The sequence below is a fragment of the Pseudopipra pipra genome, chromosome 16, assembly GCF_036250125.1.
Source record: "Pseudopipra pipra isolate bDixPip1 chromosome 16, bDixPip1.hap1, whole genome shotgun sequence".
NCBI classification, from domain to species: domain Eukaryota; kingdom Metazoa; phylum Chordata; class Aves; order Passeriformes; family Pipridae; genus Pseudopipra; species Pseudopipra pipra.
The window spans coordinates 10580375-10602436 of record NC_087564.1 but is presented as its reverse complement, the minus strand read 5'-3'; the positions used below and the strand labels follow the sequence as shown (position 1 = coordinate 10602436).

General features: G+C 42.5%; 1 protein-coding gene across 1 annotated transcript; it reads right to left on the bottom strand.

Moving 5' to 3' along the window:
* Positions 1–16070: 16070 nt before the first annotated feature.
* FOXL3 (forkhead box L3) lies at positions 16071–20306 on the bottom strand. Its single transcript, XM_064673074.1, has 3 exons — positions 20107–20306; positions 19166–19334; positions 16071–18822 (listed from the first exon to the last, which is right to left on the bottom strand). Exons 1-3 carry the CDS (start codon positions 20211–20213, stop codon positions 18340–18342), a joined length of 759 nt encoding a protein of 252 aa, XP_064529144.1. The 5' UTR covers positions 20214–20306; the 3' UTR covers positions 16071–18339.
* Between the last annotated feature and the right edge of the window lie 1756 nt (positions 20307–22062).

The window sequence follows — 22062 nt, the reverse complement described above, 5'->3', positions numbered from 1 at the left end:
TACTACAGGTTTTTTTTTGGTTGCTCTGCTGTTGGGAGGGAGGGGATCTCTATTTGTCAGATACCAAACTGTGTATGACCTTATTGAGCAGTCAGTGAAAAAACATATTTATTTCCCTTTCTATACATGGCCATGGAGAGCTTTCTTCAGGCTTTAGTTTTCTTTAGGCTAGATTTTAGGTAGGTTGCAATGACAGTCATTGAGGTTCATGATGGAAAGTGAGGTCCAGGTTCTCAGTTAGAAAAAAGTTCCTTGCAATTAATGGCAAATTTATCCCGGAATCTCAGAAGCATTGACCAGGCTAAAGATACTGTTCACAGCAAGGGAAGCTGCTAGCAGTGAATTTAGCAGCTATTCCAGCTGAAATAACATCAGGGTTCTCTTTTGCCTCTTTACGAGCTAAACTTCTACAGTGTGACTCCAGCATCTTCCTCTTCCAGTGTAATTCACTCTGTTTTTTCTGTAAATATCTGCACATGTTAATATTAGAGACAAAAAGTATGATAAACTCACATTAAGAAGTCATTGCCAGTAAATGAAAAGGGGAAAAAAAAGGGATTGAAATGATTACTTGACTTAAAACACCCTGTTTGGCTCTGGCAGGGTGCCAAGGCACATGATCTCCAAGGTCACACACTTTGATGAAGTTCCCTGGCACAGTGGGAGAGGTAAAATACTGTATTGTAGTTCCTTTTGAGGTGGGGAAACCCTACAAATGTTGTTTATTTGTTATCTCTGCCTCCAGCCATCCCCACTTCAGGCTAGGACAGAATCAACTCTCGGGAAATAAACAGGGTCAGAGCTGGTGAGGTGTTGGGATGGGAACTGGGTAAATGTTTGTGGCCAGATATTTCATTAGCAAAAAAGAAAAAAATGTGGATGTGAATCCCTCTGACAGGCTTGCAAATTAAATCATGCTTCTCAGGTGCTTGAGCCAAGAGAAGATGATAGCTGAGAGTAATTCAGAGTAATAATTCATAATGCTCTAATCTTTGCTTTGCAATGTTCTCAAGACGAAGCTTTGCTTTGCTTTCCTTTGATTCCAACATTTTTGTTGGAACTTTTGTTTAGAGGTGGAAGTAAAAATGTTTGTGCTTCAAGGAGAGAGGACTAATGGAAATTAAATATTTCATGGTTGGATTTTGCCTGCAATGTTTTTTTGAGTGAAATTTAAGATTTTTTTTTTTCAGTTTCAATATATACGTTAAAAAATCAGGTAGAACTCCTTCATACCTCCTGTTCAAAGCTAAAAATGAGGTGCTTTTTGCTTGTAGATATTCATCCCCTTTTCCTTCTTGAGGAAGCCCATTTGCTACCCAAGGACCAGTGCATGGGGCTTCTCAACATTTCTCCAATACCCCACTTGGTTGTGGCACCCTCAGACCTCCCACCTCTCTGGATTTCAGTGCAAGTCTCATTGTATTTGATGTATAAAATGCCTCAGCTCCTGGAGCTGTCATCACGTGACAATTTCACCTTTTCATTATGAGAATTTTAACCCTCTGGATTTATGGGGAATAAAACTTGCTTAATGTGTCCAGAGTCACTCCTCATTCTCAAAAGTTGAACTGTGAATGGAGAAAACCCAAAATGAGGAGGTGTTGACCTGCGAGGAAGGGTTTGAGCAAAATTACAGGTATTTTAATCAGTTTTGGGATTTGGTTCTTGAAGTGTTGGATGCACTAAGGCAAGCAACTCTCCATCCTTCCCCTGGCTGTCCCCCAAATGTTGCTCACTACACCTTAAGAGATACTGGTTTCTTGCCTGGAAGCATCTGCCTTTTAGCAGCCTTTCCTGATTTTCTAACTTGTTGAAAGGTGCCAGGATGTACCTTAACACCGTTAATTTATATTTGTTATTGTCTGTCATGGCAACTTTATTTATAGTTGATTAAAGCTCTTGGTTAGGGAGGCTGCATTCATACAAGCAGCTCTTGGCTGCTCTACACTAAAGTGAGGCCAACATTTATGAAAAACAGAATATGGCAGAAAACTTAGGCTTTTGTGGTTACTACAGAATGTCCCCATTGTTTTCTTTTCTGGTGTGCTTCCCTCGCTGCTCGCCTTCAATGGCCAGGTTTACTTTTGTTTCTTGACAGAATGACTTGCCAAACCCACTGTTTTGTGATTAAAATCACAGTCTGACAGCACTTTGGATGGATAGATGGAGGAGATGATCTCTCTGCTTCTTGAAAAGAAAATGGGATTTCTCCCCATGCTGATCCTTTTAGGTGAATGGTCCTGCAAAGCAGCCATTTTTGCATCAAGTCAAAATCCAAGTTAAGAGCTTGGGAGAAGTAAGGAGCTTCCAGAGTCTCCAAGGGGAAAAGATGCACCCTCCAACCTAGATTTTTCCCAGTTGGAGTGCTGTCTTTCTTTGCACCAGTCCCAAATCCCCTTCTGCCCCACAAACCCCACTAGGCTGATGCAAACCCCGAACTCAGCAAACGCAAACCAGAAGTGACCCTGAGAGCCCAAACTGGGGGCCCTGCTTTTAATCAGAGGATTAGTCTGAAGGAGGAGGAGACATCCTTGCAGCTCTCCTAATTTTAACCATAGTTAGCGCCTAATTAATGAAACATTTAACTTGTCTGGGACATTGGCTTGGTGGGGGGAGAGATACCCCAGGCCAATCAGCACTGATGTATTCTGTTTCCCTTGCACTGAGGCAGAGCATTTCTAAGTGATGTGTGTGTGTGATTGCTTCCAGATTTACGATTATTTCCATCCTTTTAATGCTGGATTTAAAAAAAAAAAATACTCCAAAGAAGTTGGTTTTCATAATCTAATTTTCTCATGTGAAACAGTTTGTAAACCAGATGACCCCAAACAATGGGAGAGTTTGTCTCAGCCTGGCTGCTCTTGCTGCAGGCAGCCTTCCTCTGTGCTGCCCTCCTGTAACCAAATGTGACAACTGTCCCCTATTTATGCTCCTCAGCTCTGCTCAGGGACTTCAGGGCTGCTGCCCTAGCCAGGTTGCACTGATGAGCACATCACAGCAGGTGAGACTGGATGTGTATCCTGACAAGGAGAGGCCCAAAACCAGACTGAGTTGGGTCCCCCCCCCCCCCCCCCCCCCCCACTAAATATCAGATTTTGGAAATTCTCTATGAGGCTAGACAGGGCTTAAGGGATAAGACCCTGGGTCAGTTAAGATACAGATGAACTCAAGAGCTTTTAAAACCCATCTGACTGAATTGTATATTAAATACCTCGAGTCATATAGCTTTCCTTAGCTGGAAAACGGCATGTCACCCAAGGAGCTGCTGAGAGGCTTCTCTGAGGACTTCTTGGCTGCAAGGAAAGGAAGGTCTTCAGTACACTTTAGGTTTTCTCCTGAAGGTGGAGCAGGAGAGAATTTTCACCATGACCTGGCTGCTGTGAAAGTCTGGTAACACCTGCCTGTGGCCAGTCAAACTCATCAGCATGGGGTAGAGATGAAGCTCAGTGCCCAGCAGGGCAATCCTCTCTCCACTTACAAGGGCACATCAACCTCTGCAGACTTTCCAGCCCTGTTTGTATCATCCTTGCCATTTATTCTGGCCCATGGGACAAGTGCATGGCCATGATTACCAGTGAGACAGCTGCCCTCTCTATTTCATCTGTAGGATGTTAGGAAAAATTCCCAAAAGTTGGTGGTTTCAGAGGTCCCTCTCCATCCAGCACTTTATTATTCATGTCCTTGAGATTTACTCTAGCCACACGCCTTTTTGTGCTTGTCTTTTTAGTTTATTTTGCAATCCTTCTAATTAGCATACAAGTGAATGACATTGTGAATATTAATATGATTTTCATTTATTTCCAGAGACAATAGCCGTGTGAATCAGCAGGGCTCCTCTCATCTGTGCTGAAGATTTCAGAATTGTTGAAGCTAGTTTAAAAGGCATAGGAACTCGTGGCTGTGGAGTAGCTCATTATACACTCATTATATTTCCATCCTTGAAGGTGAGGAGCATTGAGCATTTGATTATAGCACTGTATAAAAATAAGGCAAATCTATCTAAAAATCTGTGAATTGGCAATCTTATATTAAGAGAAAGAGTCAATAATGAAAGAAAGCCCCAGACAGTGTGTGGACAGAGAGTGGGACTTATGTTAGCCTAGAGATGTGCTCTTCTCAGCCACATACGTGGCAATGTTTACCAGAATGCCTTCCTGCAGTGGATCTGAGGCTCATGTTTGACTGCATTGCTTCAGATTACAAAGACATTTTTCTGCTTGCTTCTCAGGACTAAACACAGAGCCGTGGGAGCTGGCTGGAGGTCAGGGTGGTCTTAATCTCCTTGTTCATCTTTCCTTCCCTGCCTTCCTCTAAGGACCTAATTTAGACAAGCACAGCAGGCTGTCCCCAGGGCTTAGTGAATGCCAGCACCACGTGGATCTCCCACCCTGCTTGCAGAGCCACAGCATGATGTCAGGGCACGGCACCCTCTGTCCCTGTGCTCTGTGCCTTCTCCCCAGCCTTTTCAGCCTCCATGAGCTCCATGGGAGGAGCTGCCATGAGAGGGCAGAAGCAGAAAATGCAGCAGGATTAGCTACAGGACGTTGCTTTTCTTTGCTGCTCCCTAATCTAGGTGTCTAACCTGTGTCCAGCAGGACCTGTGCATCAGGCTGCAAAGGACAGCAGGAGCTGCAGAGAGTGATTCAGCCTTCCAGTGCCTAAAGAGACTACAAGAGAGCTGGAGAGGGACTTTTTTACAAGAGCATGGAGTGACAAGACAAGAAAGAATGGATTTAAAATTAAAGAGGGTAGATTTAGACTGGATACAAGGAAAACATTCTTCTCTGTAGGGGTGATGAGGCACTGGAACAGGTTGTCCAGAGGTGCTGTGGATACCCCATCCCTGGAAGTGTTCAAGGCCAGCCTAGATGGGGCTTTGAACAAACTGATCTAGTGGAACACTACCTGCACATGGCAGGGGGGTTGGAACAAGAGGATCTTTAAGGTCCCATCCAGTCCAAGTAATTCTATGATTCCGTAATTCCATGATTCACATGTGTCCTGGAATGTCTCTCCTAAAATTTCACATGGAGGCCAAGATCTGTTGGAGGTACCCGAAACATTGCTGAAATGTCTCATTACAGTCGTGAGGCATTTGAAAGCAAATATGAAAACTAGGTAAGTAAGGAATGTGTTTTTTCTCATCATAATATGTGTGCACAGAGAGACAGTAAAATGTCCTTTTTACTTCTGATCAGGCAGTGGCTCTGAGCTTAAAGCTACAAAGAGTTAACTGGTTTATCCACATGGGAAGGTGCTGCCTGGCCCATCTCTACTGCTGACCTACTCTGCCACTGCCAAGCTCCGAAGGGTCCCGTTACTGCAGAATGAAAAACTTCTGGGACATTTTTAAATGCACTGAGCCTTGTGTCCTTGCACGTCTTAGTCTCACTAGAAGCGTTCTGGATACCTGTTTGGATCAATGCCCTTCAGGAATCTGAGTGAAAACATTCCCACTGTTGGCTCTGCTAAATTAAGCAGAAGAAAATGACTGTGATCTACCTGACTGCCTTTAAAATACGACTCCCATGGACTTCTCGCAGTGATTACCCTGTTGCACCAAACCATCTGTGATTCTCTCTAAGAAAGAAATACGACATAAAGATTGAATCAAAGAGTCTGCAGTGTTTGGAAGTGTAGAGTGCTCCCAGCCTTAGCAGCCTCAGCACCCTGCCCACCCAAGTGACGACTTGCAAAAAAGCTCAGTAGCTCCCATTTTGTGGCTAATAGGAGCCTGGTTCTTCAGGACTTTCTTTGGCAATTTCCTTGGATAGATACAGCAAGAAAAGTTGGTTTTATTTGTTTATATTCTGAGGTCTGGTGACCTGATTCTCAATTTCACCAGTGAAGAATTCCCTGGCCTCACATTTCTTGCATGAAGAGGAGAGAAACACTTCCAGGAGTGACTGTGATGATCTTTTTCTTGCTGTTCTGGCGTCAGTTACTGTATTCCATTCTGATCTAATTTGCGGCATTTCCTCCTTATATTTGTTGTTTCATGTTATATATTTAAATATGAAGTATCCCTAATCTAGAAAATATGTTCTACAGTTCTGAGCACATTTATACAAAGGCTAATACTTATGCTCTAATTTGAAAAACATGAGTCAAACCCCAAAATTAAAAGGAATAACTGCCTTAAACTTATTTAAGGTAATGGCATACTTTCAGGAAAAACAAGAACACATTCATTTTTATACCAAGTCAAATGTACCCTGGAAGAAGATCTGGATATTAATGTTCACTTATTTTAGTAATGGTGCAATATGGTAACTTAAACAGGATGAGGTAATCAATCTTTATACGGTTATGTAAATAAAGCAAACTACTTAATTTGTTTTAAGTTACAAAAATCTGGACTCATAACAGGAATTGAGTGCATTTGTGAATATATGTAACAAACATATCACTACCAACACCAAATTACATCTCAATCAATGTTAAAAGGCATCTGACATTTCCCTTTGATTTATGGATTAACCTTTACAGTTAATACAGTCTAGCATTTATTGTTTTCATCAGTCTGTGGTTTGGTAGCAACCCCACAGTTCATTGCAGGGAATTGACTAAATTAATAGCTTTTCCCACCATGATCAAACAACTAATGAAAAAGGTCTATTTTGCACAGCTGGTGGATGCTAATATTTAAACAAATAAAACAAACCTTTATGAAGGACAAATGAGTCTTGGGTCCCGATGCTGCTAGTCAAGTTATTTATCTCAGGAAACCAAGGTGCACCTATTGACTGGGGTCAAACCTGGCTAAAAGGTAATGTATTAAACCCAAAGTGACGTGAAAGTCCCAAAGTGGCAGCCAGAGGAATTAAATTTTATTTCAGGATCAATTTGCGGGCAAAAAAATAGAAAGTTTGCACTCCTCATTGTCTGAGATGTTCTCTCTTTGGAGAGAGAATATAAAATACTGGGAAAAAAATGTACAGGTACCTTTGCCAAGTCCTGCTCCCATTCATACTGTTCAGATGCTGAGGGATTATGTATTAGAATGACAAAGCATTAAGCAATTATCTGCACCACTTTGTGGAAATAATTCAAATACAAAAGAGTTTTCTTGAATAAAGCATAAGACTGCCTTAAAATAACCCCTGAATTACTCTGATGGAGGACTAATTATTTTAACAAGAAAAACATTATGCAACGTAGACAGATTTTAGTGATGACAAGTCAGTTTACTGGGGACTTTTCATTTCAAGCATCATTTTACATACATTTAATCAACATGAAATTCCCATTAACTTTTGTATTGCAAGCAGAAGGAGATTAGCACCTGGCTAAGCATAACAGAGTCTGGCTCCACATAAGCCATGGAGAAGGTGGGATAGGCATGACCAATTGCCAGATACACTCATCTTCCACTTCTACACGATGAAAGATGGACCAAGACTAACAGCTTTGAGAAAATCAACATAAAATTGACAGGTTACCTTTGTACAACTCTTCTAAACTTGTCTTATTTTTAACCCTAACCTTAACTCTAATGCTAACCCCAACCCTAAACCTAGGCACCTCATGGTAGCAGCGAAATTTCCACTCTCTCCCATTTGGAGGGAGAAAAAGTTCAGTAAGAAAAGTCACTTTCATAGTATTTTGGCACATCTGCTTCCTCACTCTCTTAAATATTCATTTTTCTTAAGCTTCACAGAAGGTTTCCGAGCCTTAAGAGTCAGGGTTCATTAGAGCTAAGATTTTGTTTGAATTACAAACATCTGGCATTGCAAAGAAATAGAAAGTCCTAGGCTGCATCCTTCTTACTGTTTATAGTGGCCCCAACAGATGCTGCCTTACACCTTCAGCAGCAGTTGCAGGTGGAGGATGTCTGTAATTACAATGCAGATTTATCTGTTTTATCCACGCTCACAGGTAGTTTTTGCCGTGGCTTAGTCATACGTGCAAAGTCCCAGGGGCTTCTGAAGGACAGAGGAGGGCAGAGCTCATTAGGAAAAGATTTTTTTTTTTTTTCTCTCAGAAAAAAACCCCCAGCAACCCAAACAACTTTGCCACTTCTGCTGAACTTTTCCTCTGAAAAGGTTGGCCTGTCGGGAAGCCACGATCCATGACAATCCACTTTTTCTCAGCCCCTGCATAACGGATGGCCATGGATCATTACTTCAGGATGGCACCAAGGCTGAGTTTGCAGCAAATGTAATGAGCTGAGTTGGCCTGGGAAACTTCTCTGAAGGCAAAATCAAAGCTCTCTTCTTGTAGAACCTGTGTAAGTGTGATACTGCATTCTACCCCTATTCAGAATAGGGTTGGGAATATCACCAGAAGAGCGAAGCTGGATTCTCCAGGAGATTTTGCATCCAGGGAGCATTCACTATGGAAAAATTATTTTAAGCTCCTGAATGGATTCCTTGGATATGAACAAATATCTTGGCATTATAGAGATCCTGTGAAGAAAGTGGTTCAATAACTCTCTGCAATACCATTGTTGCTGGTGCCAGAGATTCCTCTTGAAATTACAGGTGCTCTGCTCAATTTTACTGCCAGTAGAAGGTTTTTTTGTGGGTATTTTTTTGAAAGAAAAGGCTGTAAAATGCTTTGACCTGCTGTAATGGCACAATGTTTGCTGAAGCAGGTGGCAGGGCGAGTTAATATGTCATGGAAAGTTTCTTTCATTTAGCTGGAGACATGGGTTGGCTTTAACTCAGCTTGAAAACAAGGAACAAGAAGATTATTTTTTAAAAGTAACAACATTTCCAAGCCTTGCAACCTGATCCCAGTTCTCTTTACACTTTTTTATGTTTCTTAAACTTCCTGCTCCTGGAGTCACATGAGAGTCAGAGAGCTGAGTTTACACTTTCAGGCACAACTCAGCCCTGTGCAAAACTGATCTGTGGCAACTGGTCAGGGGGAGGATGGACAAAATGTTCAAGCAATAGAGAAGATTAAAGCAGAGACAGGAAAGGTGACAGCAAATGAAGAGAATGTAGACGGTCAATAACACCAGCTAGCTGATATAGCATGTTTCTAACAAAATGCCTTGCAAAGGTGAATTCTCTCTGCTGCTTTGGGGAGACACAGAGATATAAAATGACTTGCCCCAAGGCGTTGCCTGTGTTGAGGCAAAATAGACAATCTCTGAGGCCACAAGGTTTTCTATTTAGGCTATTGCAGAGAAAAGGATGAAATATAGAAACAAACAAAAATGTTTTCTTGGCTGTGATTTAAAAAAGAAAAATAGAATTTCCTGCTCTGTTGAATGGCTGCATTATAATCAGAGTATGGTTAAATCTAATATAGGAGCCCATGTGCCACCACCAGCAATACTTCTTTTGCAACTGCCTCCAGCTATTGCTACTAGTAGTTCTGATTGCAATTTCCTTGTACTGTATGTCAATATTACTGGGTCACAAGCGAGGAAACAGGAAGCCTGATAATCAATGTCAGTAGCTGTACAGTCATTTAGCTGCTGAGTTTGGTGGTTGGAAAAATTTTGGACTTTAGCTCCAGTAATTGCAACCCTGAATTAAGGCAGAGATATCAATTTCATATGTGCTGTGCACATGCCCACATGGCTGTAGAGCCAGGACACAGAAAACTCACTTGCTAATAGGAATGTTCCTTACAGGAAAAGAATTTCAGTTGGCTTTGGAGCTCAAGTACTGTCTTTGCTTTCCAAATTCAGCCTCTGCTTTTGTTATGGTATAAGTGATTCAGATTCAGGCAGGTTTAGAAGTAAAGAAAAAAGTTCCTACACATTCAAATATATTATTTTTTCTCTCTATCTGCTGTTGAGTAGCAAGCTACAGCTTTATGATGCTGCAGCCCAGACCTGACAGGGTGATTCTTTTTTACTTAGAAAATATCCACTAAATAAGAACTGAGCCTCCTCTCAAAAAAACATCTGTCAGACAAGGAGTGTTTCAGGTGGGAGTGCTTTGTTACAGAACCTCCTCTGGTAGTGGGTGGACAGGCTGGTGGCACCCAGCAAAGGCTGGGACTGTGCAGGGGCTGTTCAGCACGTGGGCAGCAGATGTCTCATGAGAAGATCCTACACTGTTTTCAACCAGGCAAAATTTTGCTAAAATTTTTCTCTGAGAATCTCAGACCCAGGCATGAATTAGGTGGGGGTCTTCAGAGATGAGGTAGTCTGATCCTTCATGTCTTCCCTGGCAGCCCTGGATTCCTTCTGCTGTCACCTGAAGTGAGGGGACAGGGGAGAGAACGGGGTGCTGGGAGGTGCCCGTGTCCCAGGTTGCTGAGATTGTCCCAAGTGCCTTAATAAAACAACACAGGAGACCATGCCCGTGGAAAATATGTGTTTCCAATCCCAGATACAAGGTTCCCTTAAAGGCAAGTGGGGCCCTTTCTATAAAATACCTTGTCAAGGTAAGTGTATCAGCAGAGGATAGATACTTCGACATCAGTCTTTTGAGTAGCTGAGGCTGGAAATCAGGCAGCTTCCCCCAGCAGTCTTCTGCCCTTGGGGGCTCCTTTTCTTCCTACTGTAGCTTCCCTGACTTCAGCTTTTCTCCAGCTGCTCCCCATAGCATGGGTGAGGACCAGCCCGTGCAAGAAGGACCGAATCAGGCCCCCCCTCCTCTCTCTGCCTGACCCACCCCTCCTGGTCTGCCATGGGAACAGGCTGCTCCTGCCTTTGGGTCGTTTTTCCTCTGGTTGATATGAAATCTGTCTTCTCCCACCCCCAGCAAACCTGTCTGGAAGTGCACTCCTGGCTGTGTGCTCTCCACCTGGGCTAGGCTTGTCTCGGTTTCATGCACTGGGAAGCAGAAAGAGCCAAGCTTCCCCTTGATTTCAGGATCAGAAACTAAAACGGATTAAAATGTTGCTGCTTGAATTTTAAAATGTTGTTTTCCATGACATGATTATGTGACCTACCTTTGTTTATTATAAATCTAATACCACAAGTTACAGTTCAATGAATTCACATTTTATTTGAAATTTTTGTCTGAAGTAGCCTAAAGCTCTTCAAGAAACAATTGCACAAAACCATATGAGAGCTGCTAATTTATAATCTGCAGCATCACAGCACAACTGGCTTTTCATTTGGTTAAAAGGAAATGGTTACTTAGAACAACAAAGCAAACCATGTGTCCATAGTTTATATTAAATGCCCCTGGTATTTATTAGGGATACACAATGTGTCATCTTGAGAATATTTATTTTCCTGTAATTTCAACAACAGCAAAACAAAACAGAAAGTAACACAGTGTCATCCCTTTGCCAAACTGTAGCAGATCTTGGGACAGTTTCTTGTTGAAAGAAAATCTGAGATCCCAAGTCTGGATATTAGCTTAGTGTGACTTGTTTATTCGAGTGTGTACACCAGCCCCAGAGCAGAGGTGCTCTCAAAGAACATACAAACATCTTTGCACCAGGAATCTCACCCCAGATGCCAACATCTGGTTCTGCTGTGTTCAGCCCTTGGGGTTTGGGGAACTTATCCCCTATTTGGACACATTTCCCATTGAATTCAGGAAGTATTTTGTCTGTCAGAAAGACAGAGCCAAAGAAACCTGTGGAAACAAGTTGCTATTTTGTCTTGAGAAGACACCAAGTAACTGCTAGAAGGTATTTAATTTTCTCTGCAGTCCACATGGCCTTTAATCTGATTAATCTCGGGTCCTGGCAATAGAAGATGAAGTTTTGATCCCTTGAACCCAGTGGCAAAACTCTCATTCATTTCATGAGAGTCAGGATTCAAGCCATGTAGCCAGTCCCAGATGCTTCAATGCAGAAAAATGTTATGGGCTGATTAGTGCTGAAGTGCCTCCCAGGGTTTGATAATTGCTCATATAGCTCTCAGCCTCTGAAAAGCTTGAGACAGATTAATCATGAAACACAGCTCATTGCACCTGTTATTTTCCACATTCACTTTTATGGAAAGTGCTGCTTCTTTTCCCCAGTCTCAGAGAGGCCATGCTGGAAGGAGGGGATGGCAGCAGAGGATGCTGGGTGCAGTCAATACCAGCACAGTGTAAAGCCTCAAGGCAAAGAGGGGAAGATGGGGAGCAATTTTGTTGCAGGAATAAATATCTGTGGCATGAATTCTCCAAAAGGATTTTCAGCTAGAACAGATCTTGCCTGGGACAGATGGCTAATGGTCAGCGGAGCCTTTGGGCCCAAGAGGGAAGTTGATTCTATCCTGTTTTTTTTCCTGGACAAGGAAAACATGACAGTGTTTCATCATTAGCAGCTATGGAAACTGCAGCTTCAGGGGACAGTTGGATCCACATAGATGGGGCTGTAAGGCCAGTGCTAGTGCAGACAAAAGGTTTTACTGACTGTGGGACAGAGTGGTGTTCTTTAGCTGTGCAAATTTCAGGAAGCCGAGGTTTTGGTTGGTTGTTTTTTTTTTTTATTAGAACCACTGATATCAGCATGAAAACTGAACAAACTTCCAAGCCTATTAATTCTTCATCATGTCTCTAATAAAGGCGTAAGAGGGAGCAGCTTTTGTGAGAACAGTTAGTCTGTGTAGCCGTAGCATAAGAGAGCTGCCCTGAGCTGCACCACAAGGGCTGACAATTCAAAGAGCACTTCTGTATCTTCTTCAACTTGCTCAAAGCAACACAAGACAGTATGTGTCCAATGCAAATGCTGATTATGGGGACCAGGAGCTCAATTTTGCAGTGCAAAACTTTTTCTGAAATACTCTGGCAGAACAACCACCCCCAAAAGATGAAAGGGTGCTCCTGTTGCTGTCCTAGCAGGGTTCACTGCAACCCCTGCTACAGAGTGACAATGAACACACAGAGAAACGCCCACGACAAAAAGAAACTTGGTTGGACTCACTGCAACTTCTAGTTTTCTTCTCTGTCAGTGCTCTGCAAGTTGCTATTTTCAGTTTCATAGTTATGGTGAGAAACGTGGTGTATTTTCATTCCTAATTTAGCTTGTTTATCCTGAGAGATTCCAGAATCTTCATTTGAAAGATAAATTCAAACCTTCTTTTTCCTTTGCAGCGCACATTCCATAACAAAAACATTGCATGCCATACTTCATTACAGGGCTTGGAAGACCTTCATGACCATAAATTTAGGAACTTGTGGAACACAATGGACTTTAGGATGGAAACAAGCCAGTTGGCCTATCTGGTCAGGTCCATCCCTTCTGTTTGAATTAACAGCTGGATTTCACAGTGGGAGAAATCCGGCAGTTCTTTCTCAGGCAAAATTCTCACAGTTGGATTTGCCTCCAACCACTGTAGCTAGGGTGGGAGGGAGCACAACTCACTTTGTTATTTTATGTTAGCTCTCCGGGTAAAAAATTCCAGTGCAAGTTCCATAGGAATTGGACCTACCCTGTTCTTTAATTTAATGACCCTAAGTGCAAAAAGAAAGACATATCCATTAAAACAGACACAGAGGGCATGTACTAGGTTCTTTGTGCAGTGCACATGGTACCCATGTTCTGGAGAAAGCAATTAGAAGCTGGATGCTGAGGCAAAATAAAGAGGGAGGACCATTTGTTGCTCTGAGAATTCCATCTGGGAGATGAGGTGCTGGCACAGGTTGGCAGAGTGTGTGAGTAGAGATGTTGAGTATAATATGCAAAGGTCCGTTTCACACGTGCTACTTCAATTCCAAAGGTAATTATACCAAAGTTAATGGATTTGCAAGGATTTACACCCACACAGCGGGGAGGAGAACATACCCCAGAGAAGACAAAGAGGGGAGAGGCCAGCTGGAATGAACAGTGCAGGATTTCCATGTCTTGACTTCGGGATCTGGTCACAGACAGGGATTTGTGTTACACTGCCAGAGCTGAAGGTTAAAGCCCTGTCTGCTCAGGGGCATGTGGACGAGGTTCCTTCTTTTCCCTGAGCTTGAGTGTGGTGGGACACAGGCAATTGCTGCCCTGGATTTACAGTACAGAGACTTGACACACAACCCCAAGAGCCCTTGTGCTGAACCATTAGCAGAGTCCCAACCAGCTCTGTATGACTGGAAGATATGTAGCAGAGCTTGTTTTCCCCAAGGCTTGTCCCTCCAAACCCCCTTCCCTCCTCTCAGTGTGTCCTCTCTGTTGGTAGAGAGTGGAAAGGACACATAAGATTTGGACCTGGACAGGCAAGTGGTACTTTCTGTGACCAGAAAACAGTGTAAAAATCTTGATTTGATTTTGAGGGAGCAAGGGAGCTGAGGACCAACCTGCTGCATGGCTGAGGAAGGTTGTGGTAGCTCAGGCAATGAAATGGAGCACAACAAAGCACAGGCATGGGGACAACCACCTCTCCAATGTGGCTTGACCTTCAAATGCTCCTTGAGCGCAGTTTCTCTTTATACGGGAAGTTAATGGGTTTCAACTAAGAAGATCTATCTGACTGGCAGAAAAATAGGGGAACTTGGCTTTACTGACAAAGAAAAGGTTTGTTTTCAGCTATCCTAATCTGCATTAATGCTCCCATAATGCGCAGGAGGTTCTGCTGAGGGACAGGTCCCTGTAAGTGAGGTCAACTACTGGCCTACCTTGGGGGTTATCTGGCCTCTTTTCACTGTTTGTGTGAAAGAAAAAGTGCTGCATCCTTGTCCAAGTACTTTGAATTTCATTCTGAGGCTGATCATCATTTTGTTGTTCAAAAACCACTTCTCTGACACCAATGGCAAAAGCCTAAGAAATTAAATCATTAGGGGTGAAATTGCTGCATAATAACCTAGTGTGGGTCCATCAAAATATTTATTTTATCACGGGAAGCCTTCCTTTAAAAGGATAAACAAACAACCCCCCTCCAGGGTCCCTCAGTGAGGCCAAGCCTTGCCTCTCCCCAGAAAGAAACCTTTCATCTTTCCTTTGCAAAGGTATTTATGATCCTAAAGGGAGAGGTCAAAAGGCCCCACTGTGCCCCCAGCCCAGCAGGGAGGAGCTGCTCTCCCTCTCCTCCTCCTGCCTCATCCCAGGCCTGGGACAGTCGGTGTCAGCCCCCAAGTGAAGCAGCTCTTTTGGGTTCAGAAAATCCATGGCTCATTCTGGGTCTGTCTCTGCGGTCAGGAAGACCCCTTGAGATTGAGGAATTGAGGCAAACACCAAAACCTTTCCTCACTCTGGCTGCTGTGCCCAGCCTGCCCAGCCTGCTGATATTCTCAGGGGTACAGAGCCCTGCCCTGCTCTGCTCAGCCGTGGCTTCAGCTCAGCTTTTAACCCGAGTGCCAAACCACCTACATCGGGAGAACATTCACCTGCTCTAACACAGGGCAAAGAGGGATGTTCCTGTGAGATTTTTTTTTTCTTTCATTATGGCTTTATGTAAGTGGCTGACAGGCTGTGATGGAGCTGAAGAAATAGCTCTGGACTCAGAGTGCAGGGATAAAAGAAAGAAAGCCAGACTTTTTCCCCCTCTTCCCTGAGAAAAAGTAATTTACGTAAATTTATCCACGACCAGCACACGGCAATAGCTCACAACTTTGTTAATGGAAACCTGGTGATCCATAACACTTGTGTGGGAGACATTTGCTCGGGGGTAATACAATATTAATGTTAATATCAATGATCGATCAGAGGATTTGCAAGAAAGGCATAAAGTATTTAATTATAATTACATTGGGAATGGCTTTGTAATGGCTACGACATTTGAATAAGGTCACATCTAGCCCTCACCCCTGTTATGTTGTTCTATATTAAATGCCATTCACTTTAGGAGCTGGAAACCTTTCTGGAGTTGTCAGAATATAATATACTGGGTAAATTGAAATATGTCCCTTCATTTTTTGAAATATGATTGATATCCTTTGCAAAACAAATGTTAACACCTATTTGTACACAAATTTGTTTGATTATATGTTAGGGAAACTCAAGTATGACAGTCTCTCCTAGCAGGCACTTTACTGTGAGCAAAGGACATGGCTATTTGTGAATATTAATTCATCTTACTGAAAATGGTTTCAGATCTCTGCTGTAAATCCACTTGGGTGTATTTCTGCCTTTCCTAATATATTAATCCTACGTTGCTTAGTAGCCATAACTGTATCTCCACTGGTCTCAGCAGCCCACTGGCTACAGTGATGCTTAGGAGGAACTTTTGCTGTCATTGGGGTGCCTTTTGCTAACAGCACTAACCAAGAACACATAGTAACAACCATAACTGCACATTTCACAGCAGAAAATATGTATTTCAAGTACAGTGCAGGATGTGTACTAGAACTATCAGCCCAACAGCAGCATTGCCATGTTTAAAACAATCAGGAAAATCATCTGGGTATAAAGCATGAATATACAGCTGTAGGCAGGGTCCTAGAGGGGCACACGTACCAACCCACATGTGAGGACATGCACACACTGGAGCATTAAATGAGAACATGCTCTTCCCACACCTATTTACTACTGAGCATAAATACTAAAGGAGCAAATTCTCGTCCCTCTTCAAATGAGAATCCATCTGTCCCGTCACCCTGGAGGTTTTCTTCTTTTTCTAACATCAGTGTAAACAGCAGATCAATCAGGTCTAATGAGACAAATTTTGCTTTCAGATAATCACCCAGAATAACCATTGATTCAGAGAGAATTGAAAGCTCCCATTTGAAGGCGGAATTTAGTCTCAAGAAATCATCCCTTCAAAGTTTGGAAGACATGCAGTGATGTAACTGATATGATTTTCCATTTTCTCTTTTCTGAAGAAGAAGCAAAGACTTTTTGCATGCTGTGCAAATGCCTGAAGATAACAAGTTTTACAGTTTTCCAAAAAATGAGCTTTTATTACCAATCAGTGTGAAATACCACTGATGGTAAATTTTAAGTATATGGCAGGAGTTTCAGCATCACGACAACATACATCATGCATTTTTACAACATATAAGTGCAGTGATATTGCTCCCTTTCTCAATAACAATATATAAGAATATATAGTATAAATGTACAGTATATATTAGACACAATGTAAAATAACTTAGTGAAATGTCAAAGCTTCTGCATAAAAATTCAAGTCATGCCTGAGCATACCTCTAGCACAGTTTTGCTGAATCTTATCTTATATACCTTCATTTATCTTTAGTTCATGTTGCAAAGATAATTTTTTCTCTCTGTATTTAATTGCTTAAAACCATCAGAATCTTTGTCTTTTTTTTTTTCTTTTATCTGCAGTAGGTGAAGACTATAGTAGCCAAGTTAAAGCCAAGATTTTGTGGAGCCTTTACTAAAGCTGTCATTAGGTTCTGGGAAGCAGTTCATTGGGAACAAGTTGTATAAAAGCAAGTTCCTAAATGCTCATTACAGTTCATCATTGTCCATCAGGTTCTGTTCCAATATCTCCCACTGCATGTAAAGGGTAATGAAACAGCTTTCTTAGAAATGGAGCTCATGAGCTAACAGTGATATCTGGAAATTATAAATCTCACCAGCTTTGTTGAAATCATATCAAGCACCACTTTGGTAATTGCTTGCAAGAAGGATCGATAAAAATCTATTTAATAGGAATATTCAACTTGTCTCAAAGCAGGTAGGTGGAATTTTAGCTTTGCTCAACACTGCATACAGTTTCATGCAAAGCTGGGTCTCCCTTCACACTTGCTAACTGAAATATGGTCAAGGACTTTTCTGCAGCAGCTCAGGAAGATTTCTGGTAGTACAAGGGGACAGAGCGGCTTTTTTTTTTTAACCAAGGCATTAAGAGGCTCTATGCCTCTGTCACATTACCTGTCAAAGTCTACCAGAATTCAGCAGACTTGCAATTAGCTCTCTTGGAATTATTTTGAATACAACTCCACTTCAACAATTTAAACAATTCTGCCCTGAACAGAAACAAAAATATATTTTAAACACACTTATTAATAACTACATTTCCTAATGAATTATGAATTAAATCTGCAAAACAGTTTGAAACGTGATGTCAAAAGAAAAAATAAGGGAAGACAGAGTGATTTTCAGTGATTCCTTATAAGAAAACAAATTACCACCCCCCCACATTCCCAGTCAGTGTAAGTCGACAGAATTACACGATTTCAGATCAGCTTAAGTTCTGACCTATATACTTCAGTGGAGTTAATCCTAATTTCCACCACTGAGAGTGGGATCAAATTCACTTTGTCTTTAATAAAGCAACGGGTGATAAGCAAGTCTCTTCTCTGTCGGATTCTGCTCGAGAAAGGAAATTCTTTGTCGTGTTAAATGATGTCCAAGACAGTTTAGAAAATAAAGCTGGAATTTCATAAATTTCAATGTAGTGAAAACCGATATTGGTAACTGTTATTTATGCTTTAATCTTAGCAAAGTTCTTTGGGTACAGACAGAGCATCAGCTGGTGAGTCAGTAACCCTTTGTGAGTACTGCTCAGGAGGAAACCAAGGAGGCAGGCGGCTCATTTTCAGTGACATGAGGCTGCTGAACAAACTGCGACTCGGACTTTGTTACCACGAATAAATAACATCACATTGTCCAGAACTGGAGATTAATATGCTGAGCCTCCAGTAGATGATATTTGTTTTCTTGCATGTTATATTGAGATCTCAGGACAGGCAAAGGGTCAGGGGCTGAAAGGATGTAATCGATGCTAAACTTAATTTCAGAATCCGATTTTGCTAAGGAGGAATTGTTTAGGCTCTGCCTGTTGGTCATGCTGTTTGGAGCAAACCCACAAGGCTCCAGAAGTTTTGGGCCTGATTCAATTCTTTCATGTTTACTTTCAGAAGAGGAAATGTTGTTCAAAGCAGAGTCCATAGAAGAGATATTGGGGGATGAAGGACTTTTCACTCTGTTTGGTCTCTGCTCCTTATGTTCCCTTTTCATGTTCCTCCTCCTCCGTCTTCGCCTGTAATTCCCATTTTCAAAGAGATCCAGCATGGATTCGCATCCTGTTGCAAAGCTCCAATAGTTTCCTTTCCCCTTCTCATTCCCTTCTGTTCTGGGAACCTGTATTTATTTAAAGGCAGTTCAGTATTTGTATGTGTTACAGATGCTGCTGCTTAGCATCTGCATTCATTTACATTCAAGAACGGTGTAAACACATATGACAAGATTTTAAGCCTATTCTCTGTCATTATACAAGTAAACTCCATCCTCCTCAATTTGTTATCTTTTAGCACACATCAGACAAGGATATACTCCTTATCTCAGGAACTGACAACTCAGAGAGATTTTAAGTGATTTGCAGCTCAGCTGTTTGTTTTCCTCCTTTCTTAAGCATGAGATTATTGCTGCATGTATTTTTTAGCCATGCACAGAGTGTATGTAAATACACAGTTACTGATCTTACCTTTACAAAACAACTGTTAAGTGATAAGTTATGTCGGATGGAGTTCTGCCAGGCTCTTTGATTTGATCTGTAGTAAGGAAATTTCTTCATTATAAAGTCATAAATGCCAGAGAGGGTGACTTTATTTGAAGGACTTTGCTGGATGGCCATTGCAATTAAGGCAATGTAGCTGAAAAAAGGAAAACTTGCTGTTACACCATTGCCCTACTCACAGAGTCAGTTTTTAGGACCACATGGATACGTGTGCCTATATCTTCCTTCCAAAAGTTCTCCCAGTGGATCTGCACTCTGACCTCAGATGTCCCAGGGAGAAGCCCTGAGCATGGTCACTGCCTGTCCTCCACAAGACCCCAGGTGACATAGAGGTGTTATTGCCAGGCACTTGAATCCCAACCAGGCTGTCTGCCCTGGCACTCAGTGCAAGGGGCTCAGATACAGAAGGACTGCAGAACGATCACACACCTCTCAAGCTCCATCTGAAAAGTTTCCCTGAGAAGGAAGGCTGCAGGGAGACAGACCAGGCTCGGAGATACTGTCACTGGAGACCTTCCCTGCTTGTAGAAAGGACCTTGGATGTCCCTGTGAACATCTATACTGCGCCTCTTCCCACCAAATTGGGATTACTGCAACTGATTCACCCGTTGGCACGTTGCACATTAATTCCCCTTCTCCCAGGGGTCCTGGAGGTTGGAGATAGTCTGAGATCTGGAGGCTCAAGGGCATGTCAGAGTTGCTGTAAGCCCTCACAGGAGGAAACAAATCATGAACACCTCGAATGTGGAGAGGGGGGAAATCTGCCCGCTGTGGTGCCTGCACCAGGACCGGACCCACTGCACACACCTGAGGAGAGGTCCCACGATCCCCTGAGAGCTGTGATCCCACCATCCCAGAGCTCAGAAACCTCCCCAGAGATAGGAGGACTTGGAAAAACTTCATCTTACCTGTACGCCGGTCTGGTGAATTTTTTCTCTTCGTCAGAACTACAGGTAGGATAATCATCCCCATCATAGTTAAAGCAGTTATAGGGGTACTGCGTGTTGTCAAACATCGTCCTGCTCCTTGCTCAGCTCCTGTGGAGTGAGAGAGATGGAGTGATGTTTCTCAGAGCTTGGACTCCCTCCTCCCTTCTTCCCTCCCCTCTGTCTGTCTCGTTCCCTCTCTCCCCCCTCCTCACACTCCCTCTCCTCTGTGCACACACACACTCACTCTGTGATGGAGTGGGGATTGTTTTTGCAATTCTCGCGTCCCAGACAACACGTCTGTTAGGATATTATTATTTTTTTTTTTTGGGGGGGTGTTGTTATTGTTGTTCTTGCTGTCGCCTCCAAGGGGGTGGCACAGCCGGGTGGCACAGCCGGACGGCTGGCGGCTGATGGAGCCGGTGAATTGGGGGTGAACCTTTGAACTGGGGAGTGCAGCGCCGGTAGCTCCGCTCAGCTCGCTGGGTGGTCCAGGCTGGAGAGGGGCCAGCGCTCCCACCCCCCCTCCCCCGCCACATCCACAACGTGACAAAAGCAAACAGCATGATGTTAATAAATCATGCTTCAAGGTCTCTACTTGGAAATTAAACTTTGAGAACAGAGTGCAGCTCCCCCTCAGCGCCCGAGTCCTCCCCCTCCGTATTTTTCTCTCCCCAGTAAAGCAGGCTGGCTTTTTTATTTATTTATTTTTAGAAAACCCGACGTACAATAAACAGACGTTCCAGGCAGTAATGCATGCTTGTCCTGATCTGCAATCTATAATACAGTATAATAGACATAAATTATATTTCCATGACTAAAGAAAAATCTGTATGTTCAAAGAAAGTAGAACAGAGGGATATGAGGGACTACTGTCAAGCAGGAAAGTAAAAGGAAAATAGCTGTAGGCAGGAGAGCTGCCTGTGTGGGCTTTGATCTGAAGGATGAATTAGACTAATAGCCCTGTGTGTTGGCATCCAATACTGTAACAATTTAATAGTTTTTCAATGCTTTGGAGTGTTTTCCAACAAGTGATGTAAACCAAAGGCATCACGCACCATTTCAGGGGGGACTTAAAAGGTGTGTGCCACATGATAATTAAATTATTTGAAGACAGCTCTGTCCCAGGAACTAGCCCCAGGAGGAAATGGGTATTGGAAAAGAAAAAGCAAATTGGTGTGCAGAGAGTGTCCCTGGATGGAAATATAAAAGCAGAACCACTAGCATTGCAACTTTTGTTTTCTATAGCATCTTTCATACAAAGTATGTCCCCTTTTGGAGTTAAAGGATACAATTAAGGGACAGTTCATCTGAGTGACAAAGAGTGCTTTAAAATTATGCTTAGGTTGCTCCTAGAGTTCTGACAAAGGTGGGCATAAGAAGGCTTTTCCTGTGGAATAGAACAAGACATTATAGGAGGGACAGAGGGAAATACATGGCAGGAAAAAAAAACATATACAAGAGGTGTTTTCTTGGGAACATGAAGCCAGAGCAGATACTCAAAATGAAAATTATCTCCACTCTAAAATACATCAATAGGCATATGCATGAAGCACCCACTGCAGAGGAGGTGTTAATTCAAAGGGTCAGCTACTGCTGCCCAAGGCATTAGCAGGGCTTTAATATTGAGTAAGATAGAGCAGATTCAGTGGTGGAGAATGAAATATATAATGTCTGATCTTAATTCATGCTTTGTCCAGCTGGACTAGAAGGTTTAAAGTAAAGAAGAAGCTGGGTCACAGACTTGGGAAGATTTTCCCTCACTAAAAACCATGATCCTTGAGACAAAAGTAAATGTCTCCTTTGATTTTTAGCAGCGGTTTTCTCTTTGGAGGTGTTTTACCTCACTGAAATTCCAGTAACTCAAACTAAAGGCTAAAAAAGTCTTGCTTCTGATTTATAACAATTTCCAAAAGTAGAACTGGGTTGTTGACTCTG

What these genes read in the sequence shown, in the direction of transcription:
- FOXL3 (XM_064673074.1), bottom strand. Translation starts at nt 20,213, where the DNA reads ATGTTTGACAACACGCAGTACCCCTATAACTGCTTTAACTATGATGGG. An exon ending in TTCACCAGACCGGCGTACAG is followed by an intron (nt 19,335 to 20,106) that starts GTAAGATGAAGT and finishes TCCTTTTTTCAG; the next exon opens with CTACATTGCCTTAATTGCAA. An exon ending in TTAACAGTTGTTTTGTAAAG is followed by an intron (nt 18,823 to 19,165) that starts GTAAGATCAGTA and finishes AAATAAATACAG; the next exon opens with GTTCCCAGAACAGAAGGGAA.